Source organism: Chelmon rostratus, chromosome 16, assembly GCF_017976325.1.
Source record: "Chelmon rostratus isolate fCheRos1 chromosome 16, fCheRos1.pri, whole genome shotgun sequence".
In the NCBI taxonomy this organism is placed as follows: domain Eukaryota; kingdom Metazoa; phylum Chordata; class Actinopteri; order Chaetodontiformes; family Chaetodontidae; genus Chelmon; species Chelmon rostratus.
In genome coordinates, this window is record NC_055673.1 from 16,048,684 (window position 1) to 16,067,811 (window position 19,128).

The window sequence follows — 19,128 nt, forward strand, 5'->3', positions numbered from 1 at the left end:
ATGTGCAATATACTGTCAACTCCCCAAAACCATAAAACTTACTTTAATGGCTACCACGTGACCGTTTATGGCCAGTGAGCCTATCTGGCCGCGCTCCGGATGATTTTTACGATCTAATTCATAGACAAAACCCCCCATTCATTTAGCACCCAAATGTCAGAGAGCCAGAATCGGCCCTAATAAAGTTTACAGCTTGAAAAGTCGAGCTGATTCCCCGGGAATAGCCCAGGAGTGTGTGCGCAAGGGGACGCCCGGCCCCTGGAGCCGGTTAGTGGCCAAGGACCCCCCCAAAAGCCTCCCCCCTCCCAGCTCCACAGCAAGGTGAGTAAAACATGAAACTTTCATTGAAGGGGACCTGTTGAATAGAAGGAGATTTAACTTGAGGAAACTCTGACAAGAGGCTGTACGTTGTTAGACAGCAAATTCTGACTCTTCTCCTCCATGCAGCAGCCGTGGCAAGAGCGCAAATGAGGATGGAATAGTTTTACAAAGACGTGCACTCACTGTATTGTTGCCGTTCCAGTAGAAAGTTTATTATAATGGCCATCATCATCATCATCTTCATTATTATTATTATCATTATAGTATATTCTTGACTTCCAGTCTTTGAAAAACATTTACAAAATGCTAATCACGATGGAGTTATACACATAGGTAATGGGATTTACTGTGGGACCCTCCACATAGAAACAGCTAGAGAAAGCAAAGACAGAAAACACGCTTTTACTAAGATGTTGCGCCCAGGTGAACAACGCAAAACAGAAGCTCCTGCAACAAAAAATAAGATAAAATAACAGAGATACAAGGCACAGCTACTGTACATACAAGACTGAGTCGGCACCTCTGTCCATACATGTGTTCACAACGCATACAATAACCACACAAGGCTTTACGCACTCCGCTGGCTCTACTTTTGGAAGCAAGTTATCTGACAAGTTGGTACAATACATCAAACAAATAAATACATACATATACAGTACATACATAGAAAACGAAGGCTAAACACAAAGGCAGCTCGACGTCCAGCCTGTAACAGGCCGTTGTTGTTCTGAGTGCATCACACAACTTTTACTGGATTTATTCGCGGTAGGTAGGTAGCGTTTCAAGCTTTGATGTTTTTATTTCTTTCTCTTTTTTTTCGTCTGAACAAGAAATAATTTAAACAAACATTTATTTTCAGGTGTTTCTTTTTCTTCTAAATCTAGACAGAACTGTACATAATGCATTTTTTTATATATACGCACATAAGCATTACCACGGTGGAAATAAAAAGGAAATAATATTAAGGAATATAATGGGACGGTTGTTGGACATTCTCGGGCTCGGGCGGGGTGTCCCCTTGTCCCGCACACAGCCCGTTAACAAAGTCTCTGCGCTTCTGGGAGCAGGAGGAGGAGAAGTTGATATGACAATCTCTGTTTTATTTTCATAGTGCTCGCTATCAGGGGTAGAGAGGAGTGAACATCAAGGCCTGTAGCCTCCCCCGCCAGCAGCCGCCATGTTCATGCTCTTCAGCTTGTTGTCCTTCTTCCACTTCATCCTGCGGTTCTGAAACCAGATTTTGATCTGTCTCTCTGAGAGGCAGAGGGCATGCGCTATCTCGATCCTCCGCCTGCGGGTCAGGTACCGGTTGAAGTGGAACTCCTTCTCCAGCTCCAGGGTCTGGTACCGGGTGTATGCAGTCCTGGCTCTCTTCCCCTCTGGTCCTGCCAAATCTTGCAGCGTAAAAGATGTGGAAACACGAGATATAGTAAAGACGTTAAAAATAACAGTGTGGGGGAAAAAACCCAAACTTTTTATTACTACATTTCTCGCATTTTTTGTGTTGCCTACGTGGTTTCTGCAACCAGAACTGGCATAAAAGTTAGCACACGACTAAGAGGCCAAAATCATTAAAAACAAGAAACAGACACACACCTTTTCAACTGCGCCATGCGAAAAAGAATTAATACAGTAAAACGATTTAGAATGTGGCTTATCTGACCACAAAATTACAGAAAACTAACAAACAAAAACGCACACATCCTAATATCCCACACATTTTAACTAACTTTAACCTTATATGTTATGTTATTAAATTAGCCCGTACCTGGTCTATGTTGACACTACTGAAAACTGGTAATACACCAGAACAGGTGAGAACCGCATACGGCGACACATGCTACTTTTAAAAGTGCATGCATTTTCTGCTTTTTAGATGATATATGTCAAATAGCTCATGTAAAATTGAGCTGTTTTTCGTATAGTTAAAAGTCCCTGAGTAAGATATAAACATGAACACACCTTTACCAAACAATAACACAGCGTCGGGTCTCTAAGATTACTACCAGAGCGTAATAAAAAAAAAGACGTTTACCATGACTTATATGTAGTTTTCTCATCCACGGATATATCTGAGGCTGCGTTGAGTCGGTGACATTTTGAGGAGTTGTCGGTGCGCTTCCCGCGGGCTTCTCTTCCTCCAGGGGGGAGGCTTTGGACACACAGTCCCGGCTGAGCAGCAGCGTGCCGCCGTTCGAACTGGAGCACGGGGTCGTTACAGAGTTCTTCACGCCTCGGTGTTGAGGCTGAGTCTCGGTGACCGGGGATGAGCTGGCGACCGAGGAGCACGGCAGCGGGTCAGGTGGTGGCGATAGAGACGATGTCCCGGTGCTGCTGGCGGACTGGGTGTACCTGACCGGCTCCACCGAGGGTGTCGTCGCCGCTGAGTGACTCGGGGAGTAGCCCTGCGTCCGCTCGTTGCCCACAAAGTGTCCGGTACCGGCCCGTCCGACTGTTAGGTCCATCCCGTTGTAGCCATAGCCGTACCTGCTGGAATGCATGGCTGTGGAGTCTCTGTATTGCTCGTTTGCCGTGCTATGGTCTCCATAATTATGTAACTGGAAGTCCGCGCCATTGGGATAGCGACCGCAGAATGAGTTCACAAAATAGGAGCTCATTTGTTGACAATTCCACCGTTTGCTCGTTGTAGGTATTGTTGTTGTTTTTTTATTGTTTTTTGGAGGTAAAATAGCATAAACCTGTGTGCTTGATTTGTGGCTCTTATGGTTTAGCGCGTCCTATAGCACCCTTGCACAATTTATGATGAATTATGGAAATGAGTGGGACATGGACTTGATTCTCTCTTACGTAGGCACCCAAATATGGGGTACGGCGGAGAATCACGTGCTTTTGTTGACCAGTCGTAAATCCTGCTTGGTGACCTCCAGAGGTAAACTCGTGCACAGAGGAAATACTGGGTGGGATGTGAGGGGTGCGCGCCTCCATGCGCTCGTGGCTAGGGCAAACTGTGAGGCAGCGCTCGAGTGTTTTGAATTGTCGTCGTGCGCCATCCTCTGGCTCAACTGTTGCACTGCCTGTCTGCGGCGCAATCTGAGGCGTGGGCTCCACACGGGGGTCATTCAGAGGTTAACGACCATTGCGGCAAAAACCAACGGGCCCCTAAACAATACAACAAGTGACATGCTGAGAGAGCAATCTCTGCGAGGAAAGTGTACAGAAATAATTCGATCAGAATCTGTTGTGCATGTTATGATAGGCGATGAGTGCAAATAGTCTGCGCAGTTAATAGAATAAAAGCCCATTCAAAACAATGTTTTTCACACTCTTTTCCTCTAATCATAAAACAAGTGAACAAGCACCCATGTGGGAAAAGACTAATGAATAAATGTTAGGGGGAAAGATAAAAGCGAGGCACCAAATTGTCGTATAATGTGACAAAGAGTGCCATTCAAGGCCTGTCCTTTATACCACTGCGAAGAATTATAACTTTAGATATAGGGGATATATGAAGACACGTAAATACACGTTACTGTCTAATATGGGCTGCTTAGATTTGAACGAGTCCAAACAATAAGCCCTCAGATGATATTACGAGCTTTTTTTTTTTTTTGCATGTGACCGCACTTTATTACGCTCTCGTTTAAAGGCGAATCATCCCTCAGACTGACTTTGAAACAGTCAGTATCTATCCAAATTGCAGTTTTCGTTTTTTTTTTCTCCCTCTCTCTGTTTGCGAGATATCAGCACAAGATCGAGAACAACATAAAATCTCTCTTGTGAACGCGGATACACAGTGTGGAGCTCTCTGCAGTCACTCTGCAATTTAAAGAAACAAAAGAGACTACATCTGAAATCAGAAATGTTCGAAAAGGGGGATATTGGAAGCGATTCGTGGATAAAATGAAGCCAATGAATTTAAAATGCTGAATGTGTAATAGCCACAACATTCAGGTAATAATTCATATTTTTAGTTTCTGCGTTGTGCAATGCTCGACAGTCTAATATTGGGCGAAAAATGATCTTCTGTTCTTTAGCTTCCACTTGTAAAAAATGAAAAAGCTATTCAATGTGATATTGAAGAAGGAATTATAAAACAGTTGTCTAAACGATCGATTACAACACAGCACAAAGTAAAAGTACAAATGATTGATATACAAAATTTCAAAAAAAGTTTTTTTTATATTTTTGGAAAATAATTTTCTAAAGTAACAACAACAAAAACCCGACGATCTCTCTCCATTATTCTGGCCAATGCGCGCATTTAAAAGCAAAAATCTACTATTGTCCATGTTATTTGGAGCAGGATTATAAAAACAGGAAGACCCGCACAGAGCCTGGCGCATACTCTGAGCCTGAACAGAGGCATGGCGCCTCGCCCGGCGCTCTCCGTTTGGCTTTCTCCTTGTGGAATTTTTATGGCACCTCCGTCTCTCGAAGGAGCGACTTGTCCTCTGCTTCCCCCCTAACATGCCATTTCCCCAGAGCAGCCCCTTTACCCAGCACAAGCCCAATCATGTGTTACTGACAAAAACAGCGAGATACAGATTATTTATTCCGTCCCAGGTATGTGTACCCTTTGCGGTAACAGACCCAGAAGGCACAACATGAGGAAGGGTGAATACCGGGCTCCCACGTCCAGTGGGCCCACAGTAAAAGAAGACCTTCAGTGTGTGTGTGTGTGTGTGTGTGTGTGTGTGTGTGTGTGTGTGCGTGTGCGTGTGCGTGTGCGTGTGTGTGTGTGTGTGTGTGTTGGCTAAACAGGCATGCCCCAACAGCTGATTTATGGCTGGCCAATGGCAACAAAGTTCCCACGAAAATGATTTCTCCGAGTTGAGCCAGGGACACACCCAGGAGGAACTAAATAAGGACCAAAAGAAAGGAGAGGAAAGGAGTGAGTGCGCGCTGGTGTCAAGCGTGTCGGCCTGGGAGCGATGGGGCCACTGCCGCAGGAAAAGCAGGAGGGCAGTGCACTCTGCAGGCGCCCTCACACACCAGCACTCATGGGTCTAAGAGCATACAAATAAAATCTCCTAATATCTTCATTTATTTCCTGCCTAAATATCATTACGCACGGCTGAAACACCGCTCACAGTGGCCTCAGTGAGGACAATTATGACAGTATGTTATTATAGAGCACGATAAGGAGAACAATTATCAAATATTAGCAGCGGACACACTCTTGACAACAGAATGAGTTTCACCTTGGAGGAAACAGAAGTCAAAACATACGGAGACAGCAACGTTTGTTCACCGCTTTGATATGAAACTAGTATTTTTTGCAACGAAACAAACGGAAAAAAAACAAATCTTACATTCAAAAATGTGCAAACTAGAAACTGATCGTTATACTCGATGCATTTAAATGTGCATTCACATTTGCACGACGGACATCTTTCGAAAGAAATTTCTCCATGCGTTGCATTTTTAGATCTTACGAACTTGGTTGCTTGGCCGACTCCTAATTTATTGCACGACACAGATCACTGCAGAGTCACAATAGGCCTATAGTGTATCAGGCTCTCTGGCTGACTGCGCTTTATGTTGTATCGACACATAGCGCAAAGAAATGATTTCAATGAGACATATTTGATACTTTCATTGATATGGACGTTCCTGTGTCAATCAGAGGTCATTCAAATGGTAAAATTATCTCGTTGTCTTCACTGAAAATAATCATCTTTTATCAAGTCAGTCTGTAGTGTGTCAGGCCTGCATGCACACATATGAGGCACACAACTTTAAAGCACTCTGCATGAACACAGAGGCAGAACAACCCGCTGTTGTTCCCAAGTCTGGCTGGAAATAGAGGTCGACTTGTCTGGTGTGCGTTTGCAGGAGAAAAAAAACAAAAAAAAAAAAAAAACAGGCAGAGCTGCGAACAGCAACACCCACAGTGTCTCCACAGGAGGGCGTCAAAGAGCACATCTTTTGGCCACCATCCACCCAATGAATTCTGCAGCCGAAAGCCCATCCCCGTTCAAATCCAACAACAAACAAATAAGCTCTTGACAGCACGCAAAAGCCACCAGAAAGATCAAGACAAAAGCAGCAGCGGTTTCAAACGTTATCTAATCTTATTCAGACGGATCAGATTTGCCAAGTAGCACCGGCCAACCACAACACAATAACACGAAACCATTTCCTCAACAGGATTTAAGCCTCTGGGTGTTTAAACAGAAAACAAATGAAGGCGTAATATTCCCAGAAAAATAGCAGTTTATATAATTTGCTGAAGTTGCTTGCATATTGATAGAAGAGTAAACACATGCAAGTGTCAGTTGTCTTACCTTGTGGAGGCTTCTGCTTGTAAACACAGGAGGTGAGGTACAGGGAGTTGGCAGGTGCAGACGGCCAGTAACGGAGCGAAGGATCCGGCTCAGTCCACGGACGGAAACTGGGGCTCCCGGGGGTCAGTGACGCACCGGGGCTACTTCCACTCATCTTGCCAAAACGTGTCAGGAGAGCGACAGCGGGGCACCGAAAAGATCCAGTCATGTCCCCTAGATCGGGCTCCTGCCTCTGCCTGACCGAGAGAAAACTCCAAACTCCCAGAAACAACTGTAGATGGTCGCCGGTGAAAAGAGCCGCGTGGAAGCCGGAGACCGTTAAATGAAAGGCTGCTCTATTCCGCTATTGGAAATTATATATAAAAAGTTCATGTTCACGGCTCCCTGCCACGTGACAAGCCGCGGCCAATGGGAAGACGAGCCGGGTCGTAAAGTTGTATTGCCATGTTGTAAATTTTCATAAACAACAACGGATTTATGACCCAGCGCTGGAGGGAGAGATGAGGAGGGGGCAGGTCACCGTCAGGCGCCATCTTACAGAGGGGAGAGGGAATGCAGAGTTCAACAGTAATTTCCCTTCATCTGCAGCCTGCCCCATCTCGCATCCTCATAGCTCACATTCCCCAACTCCAGTGTTTACCTAACCCTCATAATGGACTGCAGCATTCATTACATGCAACCTCATCCCGACCGCGATGAGCGCCGCTTAGTGACTCCGAGCTACATATTAACACTCCACTACGCGTAATTGCTGTGATTATAATCGTGTCTGTCGTGGTTACACAGTGCTGCGCTCGCAAATATTGACTGCAAGCAAGCAGGCGGGTAAAAGCTAATTGTTCTCACTTACAGAATCAAGACACCCGCAGAGCTTTGAGACGTTTTGTATTTATTTGTTCACATATGAGTTATAATTCACATTGAAAACGTGGTCACTGACTCTAGATATGTCACAGTATTTGCACATGTTGGATTACAACAGTTTACTCATTTTACGCTAAAAAAAAAAAGAAACTGTAACGCAATGTCGTCTAAATAAAAGTGCATGCGTTTATTGTTGGCATTTACAAACACGTATGACATTTTGTGCCTGAACATTTTAGAGGACACGGCTAAGACTTGGAAACTTTTTAGGTGTCCCTGTTTATAGTATAATAAGCAAGTTGGCTTTCTAGGAATATGAGGTAGGTTACACAAGTTCATCCGCAAAAACAAATATTTCTGTCACTCCTGGGATGGATGGAGGGTCAGTAAGTATCGAAAACAGGCATAGTGACATTGTGAAATAATAATAATTAAAAAAAAAAACATACAGTGGCACATTAAGTGAAACCTATAGAAGCACCTAAATCACAGTTGGAGGCGTTGAACTAACAAAACATTCACTTTTAATTAGCCTTTGTTCAAAATAAGGCACATTTGCGCAGAATGTTGTATTTGTTCCCGTCAGAAAATACAACCCACTGTGGGGAAAATGTATCCGAATAGGTGGAAGAAATCAAATAGCATCAGTTTCAACCCGCGCTGAACAGCTTGTGTTTTAATATTAGCAGGTCAATATTAGGTAGTTTTTCGTTAAGGAATGTTGATTCAGCAGTGCACTGAGGCTGAATAACATGTCGTATTGCAAATACAAAAATATAGTTTAGATAGGTAGTTAATGTCGCTGTTTCATGCGGAGGCTTTTATGCAGTTTGGAGTTTAAATATGAAACACAGCCTACTGTTAAATGCTTATTACATAATTGACTTCAGCTGTCGTTCAGCTAATCAGCGCACAAAGCTCTTAGTGCATGAATGGTACGTGGGAATTGAACATGTCAGATCTATTTCTGACCCACACTTAACCCGTGCGTTTCTTTCATTTAATGCGCTGTCTGTCTCTTCCGTTACTTCGCAGCTGCTTCTGACTCCAAACCGGCGCTCCGGATGTCTCCACCTTCGGGCTCTCCGGTCTCTGAAACCGCCTGAATATCACCGTCCTTCTTTCCCGGGGGGATCGACACCGGCTCCTCCTTGTGGTCTTTCTTCCACTTCATCCTGCGGTTCTGAAACCAGATTTTGATCTGTCGCTCCGAGAGGCAGAGGGCATGCGCTATCTCGATCCTCCTCCTGCGGGTCAGGTACCGGTTGAAGTGGAACTCCTTCTCCAGCTCCAGGGTCTGGTACCGGGAGTAGGTCTGCCTCCCCCGCTTTCTGCCTGTATCTGGGGAAGAAAAGATGCGCTAGCTCTATATAACTTGCATAAAATCATAAAATGTTTTTTTTTTATTTTATTGCATGTATGAAATATGATGCTGCATGAAGCTTTAATTAAAGTGCTGTTGAAACTGGTGCTGACAATAACAACTTGCAGTTGGAATCATTCTGGGGCTCGTTCATTTATTTGTGATTGTGCAATTAATTAATTAATTATGGCTCACATTTCTACATTACCCCCTACCCACACACACACACACACACACACACACACACACACACACACACACACAAATCAGTAGGGGATTTTTTTTTTAAGTTCTCTGCCTCTATTTAAAGCAGCCCTGCTGGGATGTTTGGCCCATGCCTCCTTTGATACTCTGCATGCCTTTCCAATTAAAAGCCAGTGTCGTTCTGCGCACCGAAGGGGCCATAAGTAATTAGATTACAGGCCCAACACCTTCGCCTTCGAAATGATAACAAATGCTAATGTTTCAAATTGCTTGCATTCTAAATCCACTTGACTTTTTTATGCAACCGACAATACTGGTGCATATTGATCCAGCAATGTATACGAACGAGTTTCAGAAAAAAAACATATAGCCTCTGCAGTGCAGTGCAGACCCAATTAGAAAGGAGCTGTGGAGTGCAAGAGAACTGATTTACACAACAGGCCGGTCTTTTTTACAACCACATAGGGGAGAAGAGGCTATAAGAGTAATAGGAGTGCAGAGAAAACCCCCAGCGGCAAGGTCTCTGCGTACTGAACACACAGGAGCGCTGGCCAAATGAATTTATGGCTGCAGAACTCATTAGTTGCGCAATAAAAGTTTTACGATTCTTTCCATGCAACACCAATGGCTTCGCGAAATTAATTGAACCACTAACGCCCAGTGGAAGTATCCCAATGTTTTGTAAAAGCATTGGCCTGAGGGCTTTGAAATAGCAGATAAGAGGCACGATCAGCACATACCTGATGCTCTCATCCAGGGGTACATCCGGTATTGTTTGTCCGGCGGCGAGGTGAGAGGTCCCGGCTCCGGGTGGTAGCAGCTGTCGCTGAACAGGCGGCTCTGGTCAAACAGGCTGCAGTGCAGTGTGTGTGCGTCCTGGCCCTGGCCATAGCCCGAGGTAAACACGGGGCGGCTCTGGTATACTGCATTATTAACGCTGTAAACCCCAGACAGGGACGGTGCAAACGCGATGGCCGCGGCAGTCCGAGCCGAGCCATAGTCCTCTCCACTGGGTCCAATACTGCAAGACGCCCGCTCTGCGTTTGGGAAGAGAGAACTGGCCGCAGTATATTTGCTAAGAAGACCGTCCACATAATAAGAACTCATATTTTTTCTCTCTGATTTGTTGGCCCAGAATCCTCAGTGTCGTTTTTACGAGGTAGTGTGATATATGACAGCAATACACCCTAGATTTACACCAAACCCCATTTTTACTCTCGACCGAGGAACTCACCCACGTGACTCGGGCCTGGCCGCTCTTATCCAATCGGCAGGCAGACACGGATTTCATGATGGCGCAGGACTGCGGAGTAGGATTAACACTTCACACACACACACACACACACACACACACACACACACACACACACACACACACACACACACACACACATAAACACACCCGAGAGAAACTGACAAAATCCCAGTGATCAAGAGGTAATTTATGCAATTTAGGGTCATGTTTACAACACTGATTTTACTGCTTTACGAATAATGGCCCATATAAAATCTTTACATTTTTAAGTTCATGTATCTCGTGGAATATTTCTAACTTTATAAGTTTATAGGTTGCTAATCTAAATTCACTCAGTAGCCGACTACACTAGCATAGAGTACATAATTATTGGTTATAATATCGAGTATCACAATAAGTAACTATTCCAACAGAAAGTGGTTTTGCCTGTTTCTCTTGCCTGTTTTAAAAGAATATTTTCATTCACTCTCGTGTTAAATAAATGACTGTTTGTGTGTACAAATTGTACGTGTGTGTATGCATACATACACACACACACACACACACACACACACACACACACACACACATATGCTGCAATACTTGAATACTTTTAATGTTTTGGTAGGTATCAGTATCAATAGTGCAAATAATTCACACTGTACAGAAACATTCTCTTTATTTCCTGGCTGGATTGAATATCACAGTTTTATGTGCACTAAAACTGGATTTACGAGGTGAGAGTTTGGCAGGTGTAAAATAAAACATGCTTTAATTGCGCCTGCAAACAATAACTACACTAATACTACTAATACTACTACTACTACTACTACTAACAACAACAACAACAACAACAACAACAACAACAGCAACTAATTCATTCTTCAATTGCTATTTTGACTGGTATTTGCAATGTTAACAAAATGGTCAACAAATGACAAATAAATTAGCAGAAAGCAGGCAACGGACACACACAAAGATAAAGAGAAACAAATGGTCAGAATTGCAGTGGGAAAAAAAATGTGTTAAGTACTATCATTGTTGTTGTTGTTGTTGTTACCAACAATAAGAATAATAATGATGATGGTTATAGTAAAACAATAAATGTACCCTAAATTCGTTTAGTTATTTGTGAACGTGGAAAACTATTGATTTAATTGTGCACCTCTGGAAGCCGATTGTGTTTTGTTTATTGCAACTGAAATTAAAAGCCCTTCGGTAGAAAGGTGCAGCTTCGTTAGGGCATGAAAATCTACATGTTGAATATTCAAAAAAGCTTTGAGGAAAACGGTTCACATCTCATCTTAGTCTCAACAACCCAGCTATTAAACAAGTTAAAATGAGAGCCATATAAAAAAAAAACTGAGAAGGAAAATGGGCCGAACAAAGAGCCACAATCTGGTGGTAAAAGCAGTAATCCAGCGCGCGCTGCCTGCTGTTGTTTCAGTCGTGCCCGCAGAGCCGCAGGCTGGAGAAGCGGCTTCTGCACTGAGACTGTAAAAAGGTGTGAAATCATTTTGCTGGACTCTTAAAATGTTACTACAGTTTGTTCCCCGGTGCAGGTTCATTAGGGAGGAGTGTTAAAAGCGGAGGGGAGATGTTGTGGAAAAGTGTCGCCTCCCTCTGGTGGCTTGCAGGCACTGCAGGATGGGACGCAGCAGTGCGCAGGCGTTTTCTCTTTTCTGCTGCATTTCGGGCTAAAATACAAGATAAAAGTAAGAGAAATGACGCTCAAAGGTAACTTTTACTTTCTTCGGTTGTGATTTTAAGCAAAGATGTCTACGAACAGACTTGTCCAGGCGTATTTTCAGAAAGCACCGTCTACAGGCCTGCCACTGTGTTTGAAACTAGATGCTGGCTTTATTGCTCCTTCTCCTTTAGGACGGGCCCAGCAAAGGAGCAGAGGGCGGAAGGTTCCCAGGTAGAAACAAAGGATCGCTCCAAATGACCGTGAGTCCTGCGCGTCCCCGTCGGGGAGAATCCAATAAAGCTGATCATTTCCGCTCGGCCTTTTGTCCAGAGCGCAGTCTCACAGAAAGAGAAGAAAAAAACAAATGGGTGCCATTCTGGAAACGGCCTAATTGTGTCTGGACGGCCATAAAGCCATTAAAACTGGAATGCCAGACAGTATAGCAGACCAGGCGTTTTATTGCACTGTCTCTGGTCGAGTCTTTGAAGTTTGGGTCCATCTGCGTCCCCTAACGCGTCACAACAGCACTTCAGTTGGACTTAAGTCCGATTTAGCTTCTAACTACAATCATGTATCCGTTTCTGTGTAGCCTTCAATGCAAACTAAGTGTATGTGACAGAGCCGTGACTGGTCCCGATCCAATATCTGACTTAGCAGCTAGCTCACGTTGGATTTGCTGCTTCTCGTATTTTCTTTTCTGTCTTTGTGCCAAATATTTTCTCCAACGTGCAGAGACTTGAAGCGGCCTCAAAAACGCAGAGGCCATATTTTAAAACTAGACCTCTTTGATAAACTACATGAGCTCACGTTGCGTTTTAAATCCAAAATTCTGCCATATTTCACAATATTTACCTAAAAAAACTCAGTTCTCGTTTTAAATTGATGATGTGCAGATTGGCGCAAATGACGGAGCCTTAGGCTGAGCGGCCTTGTCATATCTGATCTGAACAGGAACACATTCGGCTGCATTATTTTGGGCTTCAGCTGTTGAAGTCCTCGATGTCTTTTTTTGTTTCGTGTCCTCTCGCCTCGGAGCGCTTTGCACCCCATAAAAGGTTATAGCGGTAATTGTCTTTTATGGCTGTATACAGCTAACAACATCCTCTGCCAAGACACAGCTCTGTCCCCAATCCAGAAACACACACACACACACACACACACCACCAATTAAAACACACACACCTATAGGTGTGTGTGTGTGTGTGTCTGCAAATTGAAATGCATGAAAATATTTACAAAAACATACCAGAACGTGCCGATTTTCGCAATGCGCAAATATCAAAATAAATGTGTGTATTTTCTTGATGCATTTTTATATGCGCGTGTGCGCGCGCTTGTGTGTGTGTGTGTGTGTGTGTGTGTGTGTGTGTGTGTGTTTGTTCGGATCAAGTTGACAGCAGTAACCGCCATATTTAACGCACCAATGAAGACTTTTTGTGCGGCAAGAATTCGTGAATTCAGACATCATAACAACATAGGCTGTAATTAATTTTGAGGTGAGTCTAGAATGAAATAAGAACGTAGCGTGCATGCATTCGCAGATATAATTTGTTTTATTTAATAAATAAAGTACAAATTACATTTGTGAACCAAAAGTCAGACGGTCAGCAGACCGTGAGGTATTCAATAAGTAGCCTACAGTGTTTATTTTAATTTTCTCCCACTAACAAACGTTATACTTTCAAAATGTTACTCCCTGAAATTCATAGTTAAGCCTCTAATGCAAGCAAAGCTACTCTAATCCGCCATCGAAAAAAATAGGTTATTGTAGGTAGTTGAAAGACATAGGTAGTCAATCGTGTCACGTAATATAGCGCCTATAACGTCTTTTAATTTAGTATTAGCCTGTAGCATTTTCTGAAGAGGCTTTCTGAGATTTATGCACCTACTTCAAAACGCAATCAGTCTGTTTTCTACGGCTCCAATGTGAGATTCAAACTCATGGTCATCATAGTTCTAGCAGTGAGGGAGACACAACAATAAAATTAATACATTTTACAAACTATTCGCTCAGGTAACTCTGAGGCAGACAACGAACAGAGCTACAAACCAGAACACACACAGCTAGAAACATCCATACACAAACAAGCACAGGGACCAGGCCAACGAATGCACAGAACGAGGTATCATGTTAAATCAACATAAGAAAAGAATACATTTAAAAATAAAAAAACAGTGGGCACTGTTAAAATTGTGCAATAGGCTATAAAGGTAGTCGCATCAAACTGAAGCCCAACATGCTTTTTTTTAACAAGACAAATAAGCCTAATAGCTTCTGTTATATCGAACAATAAGACAATGAAGTTTTAAAAACAAGGTCCAGCAGAGTTAAGAGCTTCCGCACAAAAAAGCTCGCTAACAGCCTAAATACTGTATATCTACGGTTCAGTCACTCGTCTTTCGGTGCGCCGTCTTTATTAAACTTCTTCATCTTCATCCTGCGGTTCTGGAACCAGATTTTAACCTGTCTCTCGGTGAGGTTTAACAGCCTCGCCACCTCGTACCTACGATCCCTGGTCAGGTAGGTGTTAAAGAGGAACTCTTTCTCCAGCTCCAGGATCTGGTGCTTGGTGTACGGACAGCGCTTTTTTCTCGTGGCACTCGCGTGGAGCCAGTTGGACACTGGGTTATCTAGAAAGAGTGGGGGTGCGACACTGGTGTGAGGGGCCGGTACCGAGTGACCAAATTCAGAAACAAACATCACTCATTTAAAAAAAATGGCTTTAAAAAAATGTGTCCACAAATGTGAACGCATCCAAATACAACCCCCCACCCCCTATTTCCCTCTCGTGCTCACGTTCACTTTAAAAGCTGCAAAGGTTATCTAATATAGCAATGGGAGCTGGGCCATTAACAGTCCCCATAAGGAAATGGCACGTTCAGAATGGCATCTGTTCAGACGCGCACCCCCATCACGCACCCCAATCCTCACAGCTTTATGCGGTATAAATAGTAGGCTATAAACATACAGGGCTCTGCAGCGACTTACTTGGATCGAGGCCCGGTTTCTCCTCAGCTTCCCCGCTCATGTCCCCTGCCTGGCCCGACACTGCGTCCTTTTCCACCGGTGATGCCGTGGCCACCGTCCCGTTGGCGTAATCAGAGAGCAGCAGCGCCGTGTGGGAACCGGGCAGCGCGCCGTCAGCTCGCGTTCCCAGACCCTCCGGTTTGATTCCGTAGTGATGGGTCGTCGGTAATCCGGCCATGGGCAGTGAACCGGACATGGGCTCCAGCAGCCACGACTGATAGCGGGCATCTGTTTCTGCAGCGACCGGGCCTTGGGGATGCCCATAGTGGTGATGATACACAGAGGAGACGGTGCCTGGGAACTGAGCAGGAACGTGGCTCCATGACGGCCCGAATACTGGCGGTTTGGACGGGAAGGTGCAGGTCCCGAGCTCGTTATGGTCGCCGATGGAGGCGGACTGTCTGGCGTGCTGGAGCCCAGGACCGGAGGGGTATCTCGGCGCAGAGAGCTCCTCGCTCTCGGGCAGAATGAGGGAATCCACGTAGTAACTAGTCAGTGTTCCGGATGTCGACATGGCAGAAAAATTGTACGTTCACATGTACGCAATCATACAACAGATACATGCAAAAGCAAAACGCGCGCACACACACCACACACACACATACACACGCAGTAAACCCAGCCTCACAAAATAACAATGTGGAGAAATCAAGTAGCAACTTGGCCCCACAGAGAACTACAGTGGGCTAGTAGTGTGGAGTCAGGCTGCCATGCCATTGGGTAGCAGGCACACGTGATCATAAAGGCTGAACAATAAAGGATAAATCAATCCCTTTGACCATTAAATACTCACCCGCTCTCCTATAACAACCTCTAGTTTTAAAGCAAAGAATTATCAAGGTTTGAGTTAGATCTGTTATCTGTGAGACGGAAAATATGAATGACTGAATAAAAAAGCCATTTACAGCATGTTACCCTACTGCTGCTGTTAAAACCCCTTCTTGGTTATCCAAAACGATACAGTATGCTTTTGGAAACCTTATTTTACGAGGTACTTTATAGGACACGTAAGCACCCTACCATTGCTGCTCACCAAAACATATTTTAACCACTAGTGTATTAAAGAAACGGAGCCGCTCAAAGCTGAAACAACGTGTGCGCCTCAAATTCACAACTACAAATTACAATCTTTATTATTTTGCTCTTTTTCGGCTCTATCGGGCCTCTTCCAGTGTCCGTATATTTTCCATTTTCTGGCTTCAAGCATTTTAAATATTTTACAGCCAAAACAGACACACACCAAACGAGATGCGGGTCATAGCTTAGATTGACTAAGATATTTATTTTCAGTTTAACATTTATCAGCACAAGATAGTTGCTGGTGGGTCAGTGGTGATTCTTGGAATAGAATAGAATAGAATTTTCCACAATAACCACATTTCGTGATGTAGACAAGGATATTTCGCGTCATATGTAGATTTCACACAAATCTACTGGGGCTATCTCTAACATCCAGTAATCCACATAATGTTATATGTACAGTTTTAGCGCGGATAATGTAGGACTAGTGCATTTCTCATAGTTGACAAAGAAATCAGTAAGAAATAATTCTTAAAGACTGAAAAATATTTTATTTTGAAAATTCAAATCAGATTTACAAAAAGGAGGCTTATTTTATCCCCAACTTAGTCTTGTTAGTTGCACCTTCAGACCGTTACGGCTATTAATTGCGGCGTGAAACCACATTCACTGTACAGCCAATGGCTGCATTTATGACTGCATGTTGAAAATACAAAGCAATAGGTGTGTTAGAAAATGACGACAAAAATAGATAAAAAATATATTTAAAAAATAATAAAAGAGTACAGAATAGCAGATTGAAATGAGCAAATAAAACTGAATAAATACTGTGTATATGTTTTACTCACTCACTGAATTCAAACACATAAGCGAATATTTATTAAATTATTTCCAAGTAAACATTGATGGCGGAACCCGGTTTCCCCGCGCTAAACCTGCCGCTTAACCCGCTGATTATTTACACCGCCGTTATCACTTGTATGAGCCTCTATATGCTGCTATCATCACCGCCATCAACAAATTAACTCTAATGCCTGCTAGCAGCTTGTGCCTCGGTGTATCGTTACACTTAAATAGAGCTAAATATATGCGTAATGTGGTGCTTGTGGTTCCCTCCTTTTAGAATGAAATGGTGCGAGGAGTGGCGGACGCCAGGACGCAAAAGCACGTTTCAAATACATGGAGTGATTGATATTGCAAAATACAACAAATAAATACAATCGATTAATTGATAAACAGTACAGAAAATTGTGTGTAGACGTTGAAGGAAATTAATAAACATCTAAATGTGAACTGGGGAGTTTGTCGAAATTCTTTACAAGCTTCAGCGGGCACGAAATATATTTTGCTGAAAATATATTGATGCAACACATTATTCACTGTATACTGAGCATGTGTGCGTATTACAGACAGAAATAACGTAAAGCCAGTGTGGATTGTACTAAGTGTGGCGGCCGTGTGCGCATCCATAATATCCTTAAATCTCAGCTCACGTTGCAGATCACGTCCACAAAGCAGCAACCTTGAGTTCTCACACGTTACGATGCGTGTTTTATTTATTACCAGCAAATAAACGGAGAGCTTGGCCAACACCCCACAAGGCCACAGGCAATTCAACGCGCAGGAATTCTCTTACCATTGCATTTAGAAGAGCACAGAAGAGGGGGGGACGCGCAAGCTGTCCATAATGTGCATTTTAGTTCGAAGCTATCACCTCACTGGCACTTGCGCATTATTTGGTCAACAGACTTCAAACAAGCCGAGGGGGGAAAGGAGCGGCTGTGCGCCTATTTGTGCACTAAAAGTTAGAATAGACAAACACCTCCAGAGCAGGAAAAGACGCCACTATGCCAATGGCTCTCAGGCTGTAAACCTAAATCAGGGTGTTTTTTCACCCAGTTTACCGCAGGGGCTATTCACTTCTTTTGCTTCTGCAGATAACAGCCTGTCTGGCGGATCTAAATATCGCCATAAAGCCCTTCCCCTCCTTTTGTCTGAGCCACTATTGCGCAGCGGAAGCATCCGGTCTCATTGCCCAGGGAGGTCGCTGTTGCCCCATTCACCTTCCCCTTCCCCTCCACTGCAGTGGTCGTAACCGAGGCCTTGTCTGGCGTGTCTGCGTCACTACTACTCACGGAAAACACTCGCGGATTTACCCTTAATCCCAAGTCCACGACGCATAGCGCAGCTCGTCTTTGATCACGTTTAAATTCAGCACACATGCCCGCTCAGACTTATTTTAACGGCCAAACACAAGCGGGGAACTCTGAAGAAAACATTACAAGAGACAGGTTACGAATAAGCACAACAGCCAGTCAACCCCCCACCCTTCTCGATTTATAAGACAGGGTGGTTTAGAACACGCTTCCACAACACCGCTCCACAATTTTCATCAAATCCCATCATCTTTATGTCCCCGATTTGCTTTCCTTTCGCTTTCGATGTGTGTAACTGGGGCAATTAAGACAGTTTCATGTTGCAGAGTTAGAAATGGACCCCAACAACATGAAACTACCTAAACCACTCGACAGTCGATCCGGGCCTCAAGTGAAACACAAGCAGCCAATTCATAATGCGCCGTGGTCGCCGGTCCCGTCATCAAGTGTCCAAAAATGTTCTGTATTGAGAAAGTACAACTGTATTGTACACACTAAAGAGCCCCTGCAACAAGGACGCAAAATGGACAAATGCACAATGATAAATGGACTTACCCGATGCTGGAAACGTTAATACCAGTATTCCCAAACTAAAGCAGAAGGTAATGTTTTATCCACAGTGTATTTGTACAGTTGAGATTTCTAGCTGAGTGCCGGGCCTCCTCTCCGTCTGAAAGGCTCTCCCACGACTGAAGCTGCTCTTAGAGGAGAGGGAGAAAGCTCATATACCAGCCAGTCATAAAACTCTACAATAGCCGGCCGGGCATGCAGCTAGACGGCTTATAGCCTAATATCTTAATTATTTCCGATGGCCATTACATTAGCCTCTACAAACATTTCTGAGCAGGTTCGCAAAAAATGAAGAAGAAGAAAAGAACTAGAGAACCTCCGGCGAGGGGGGCCATGTTATTTTGGATTTTGAATTTCAAGCAAAGCCCCTTTTTCTGCCTCTGTGGAATACACTTTGTCTTAAAAATTCTAATAAAAACCCACAGCACAA

At 43.8% G+C, this 19,128-nt stretch overlaps 3 protein-coding genes across 3 annotated transcripts; all 3 read right to left on the reverse strand.

Moving 5' to 3' along the window:
• Positions 1-524: 524 nt before the first annotated feature.
• Positions 525-3,064, reverse strand: hoxa5a (homeobox A5a). The gene is made up of 2 exons (XM_041954731.1): positions 2,357-3,064; positions 525-1,715 (listed from the first exon to the last, which is right to left on the reverse strand). Exons 1-2 carry the CDS (start codon positions 2,937-2,939, stop codon positions 1,465-1,467), a joined length of 834 nt encoding a protein of 277 aa, XP_041810665.1. The 5' UTR covers positions 2,940-3,064; the 3' UTR covers positions 525-1,464.
• A 5,393-nt stretch (positions 3,065-8,457) lies between these two features.
• Positions 8,458-10,107, reverse strand: LOC121620045 (homeobox protein Hox-A7). The gene is made up of 2 exons (XM_041955982.1): positions 9,741-10,107; positions 8,458-8,774 (listed from the first exon to the last, which is right to left on the reverse strand). The coding sequence occupies exons 1-2, from the start codon at positions 10,105-10,107 to the stop codon at positions 8,458-8,460; spliced, it is 684 nt and encodes a 227-aa protein (XP_041811916.1).
• A 4,206-nt stretch (positions 10,108-14,313) lies between these two features.
• Positions 14,314-15,466, reverse strand: hoxa9a (homeobox A9a). Its single transcript, XM_041955041.1, has 2 exons — positions 14,914-15,466; positions 14,314-14,555 (listed from the first exon to the last, which is right to left on the reverse strand). Exons 1-2 carry the CDS (start codon positions 15,464-15,466, stop codon positions 14,314-14,316), a joined length of 795 nt encoding a protein of 264 aa, XP_041810975.1.
• Between the last annotated feature and the right edge of the window lie 3,662 nt (positions 15,467-19,128).

Excerpts from the sequence above, each read along its gene's own strand:
- hoxa5a (XM_041954731.1), bottom strand. The coding sequence starts at position 2,939 with ATGAGCTCCTATTTTGTGAACTCATTCTGCGGTCGCTATCCCAATGGC. Across the intron at positions 1,716-2,356 it reads AAAACTACATATAAGTCATG|ATTTGGCAGGACCAGAGGGG; the intron begins GTAAACGTCTTT and ends TTACGCTGCAAG.
- LOC121620045 (XM_041955982.1), bottom strand. The coding sequence starts at position 10,107 with ATGAGTTCTTATTATGTGGACGGTCTTCTTAGCAAATATACTGCGGCC. Across the intron at positions 8,775-9,740 it reads CCCCTGGATGAGAGCATCAG|ATACAGGCAGAAAGCGGGGG; the intron begins GTATGTGCTGAT and ends TTTCTTCCCCAG.
- hoxa9a (XM_041955041.1), bottom strand. The coding sequence starts at position 15,466 with ATGTCGACATCCGGAACACTGACTAGTTACTACGTGGATTCCCTCATT. Across the intron at positions 14,556-14,913 it reads GAAACCGGGCCTCGATCCAA|ATAACCCAGTGTCCAACTGG; the intron begins GTAAGTCGCTGC and ends CACTCTTTCTAG.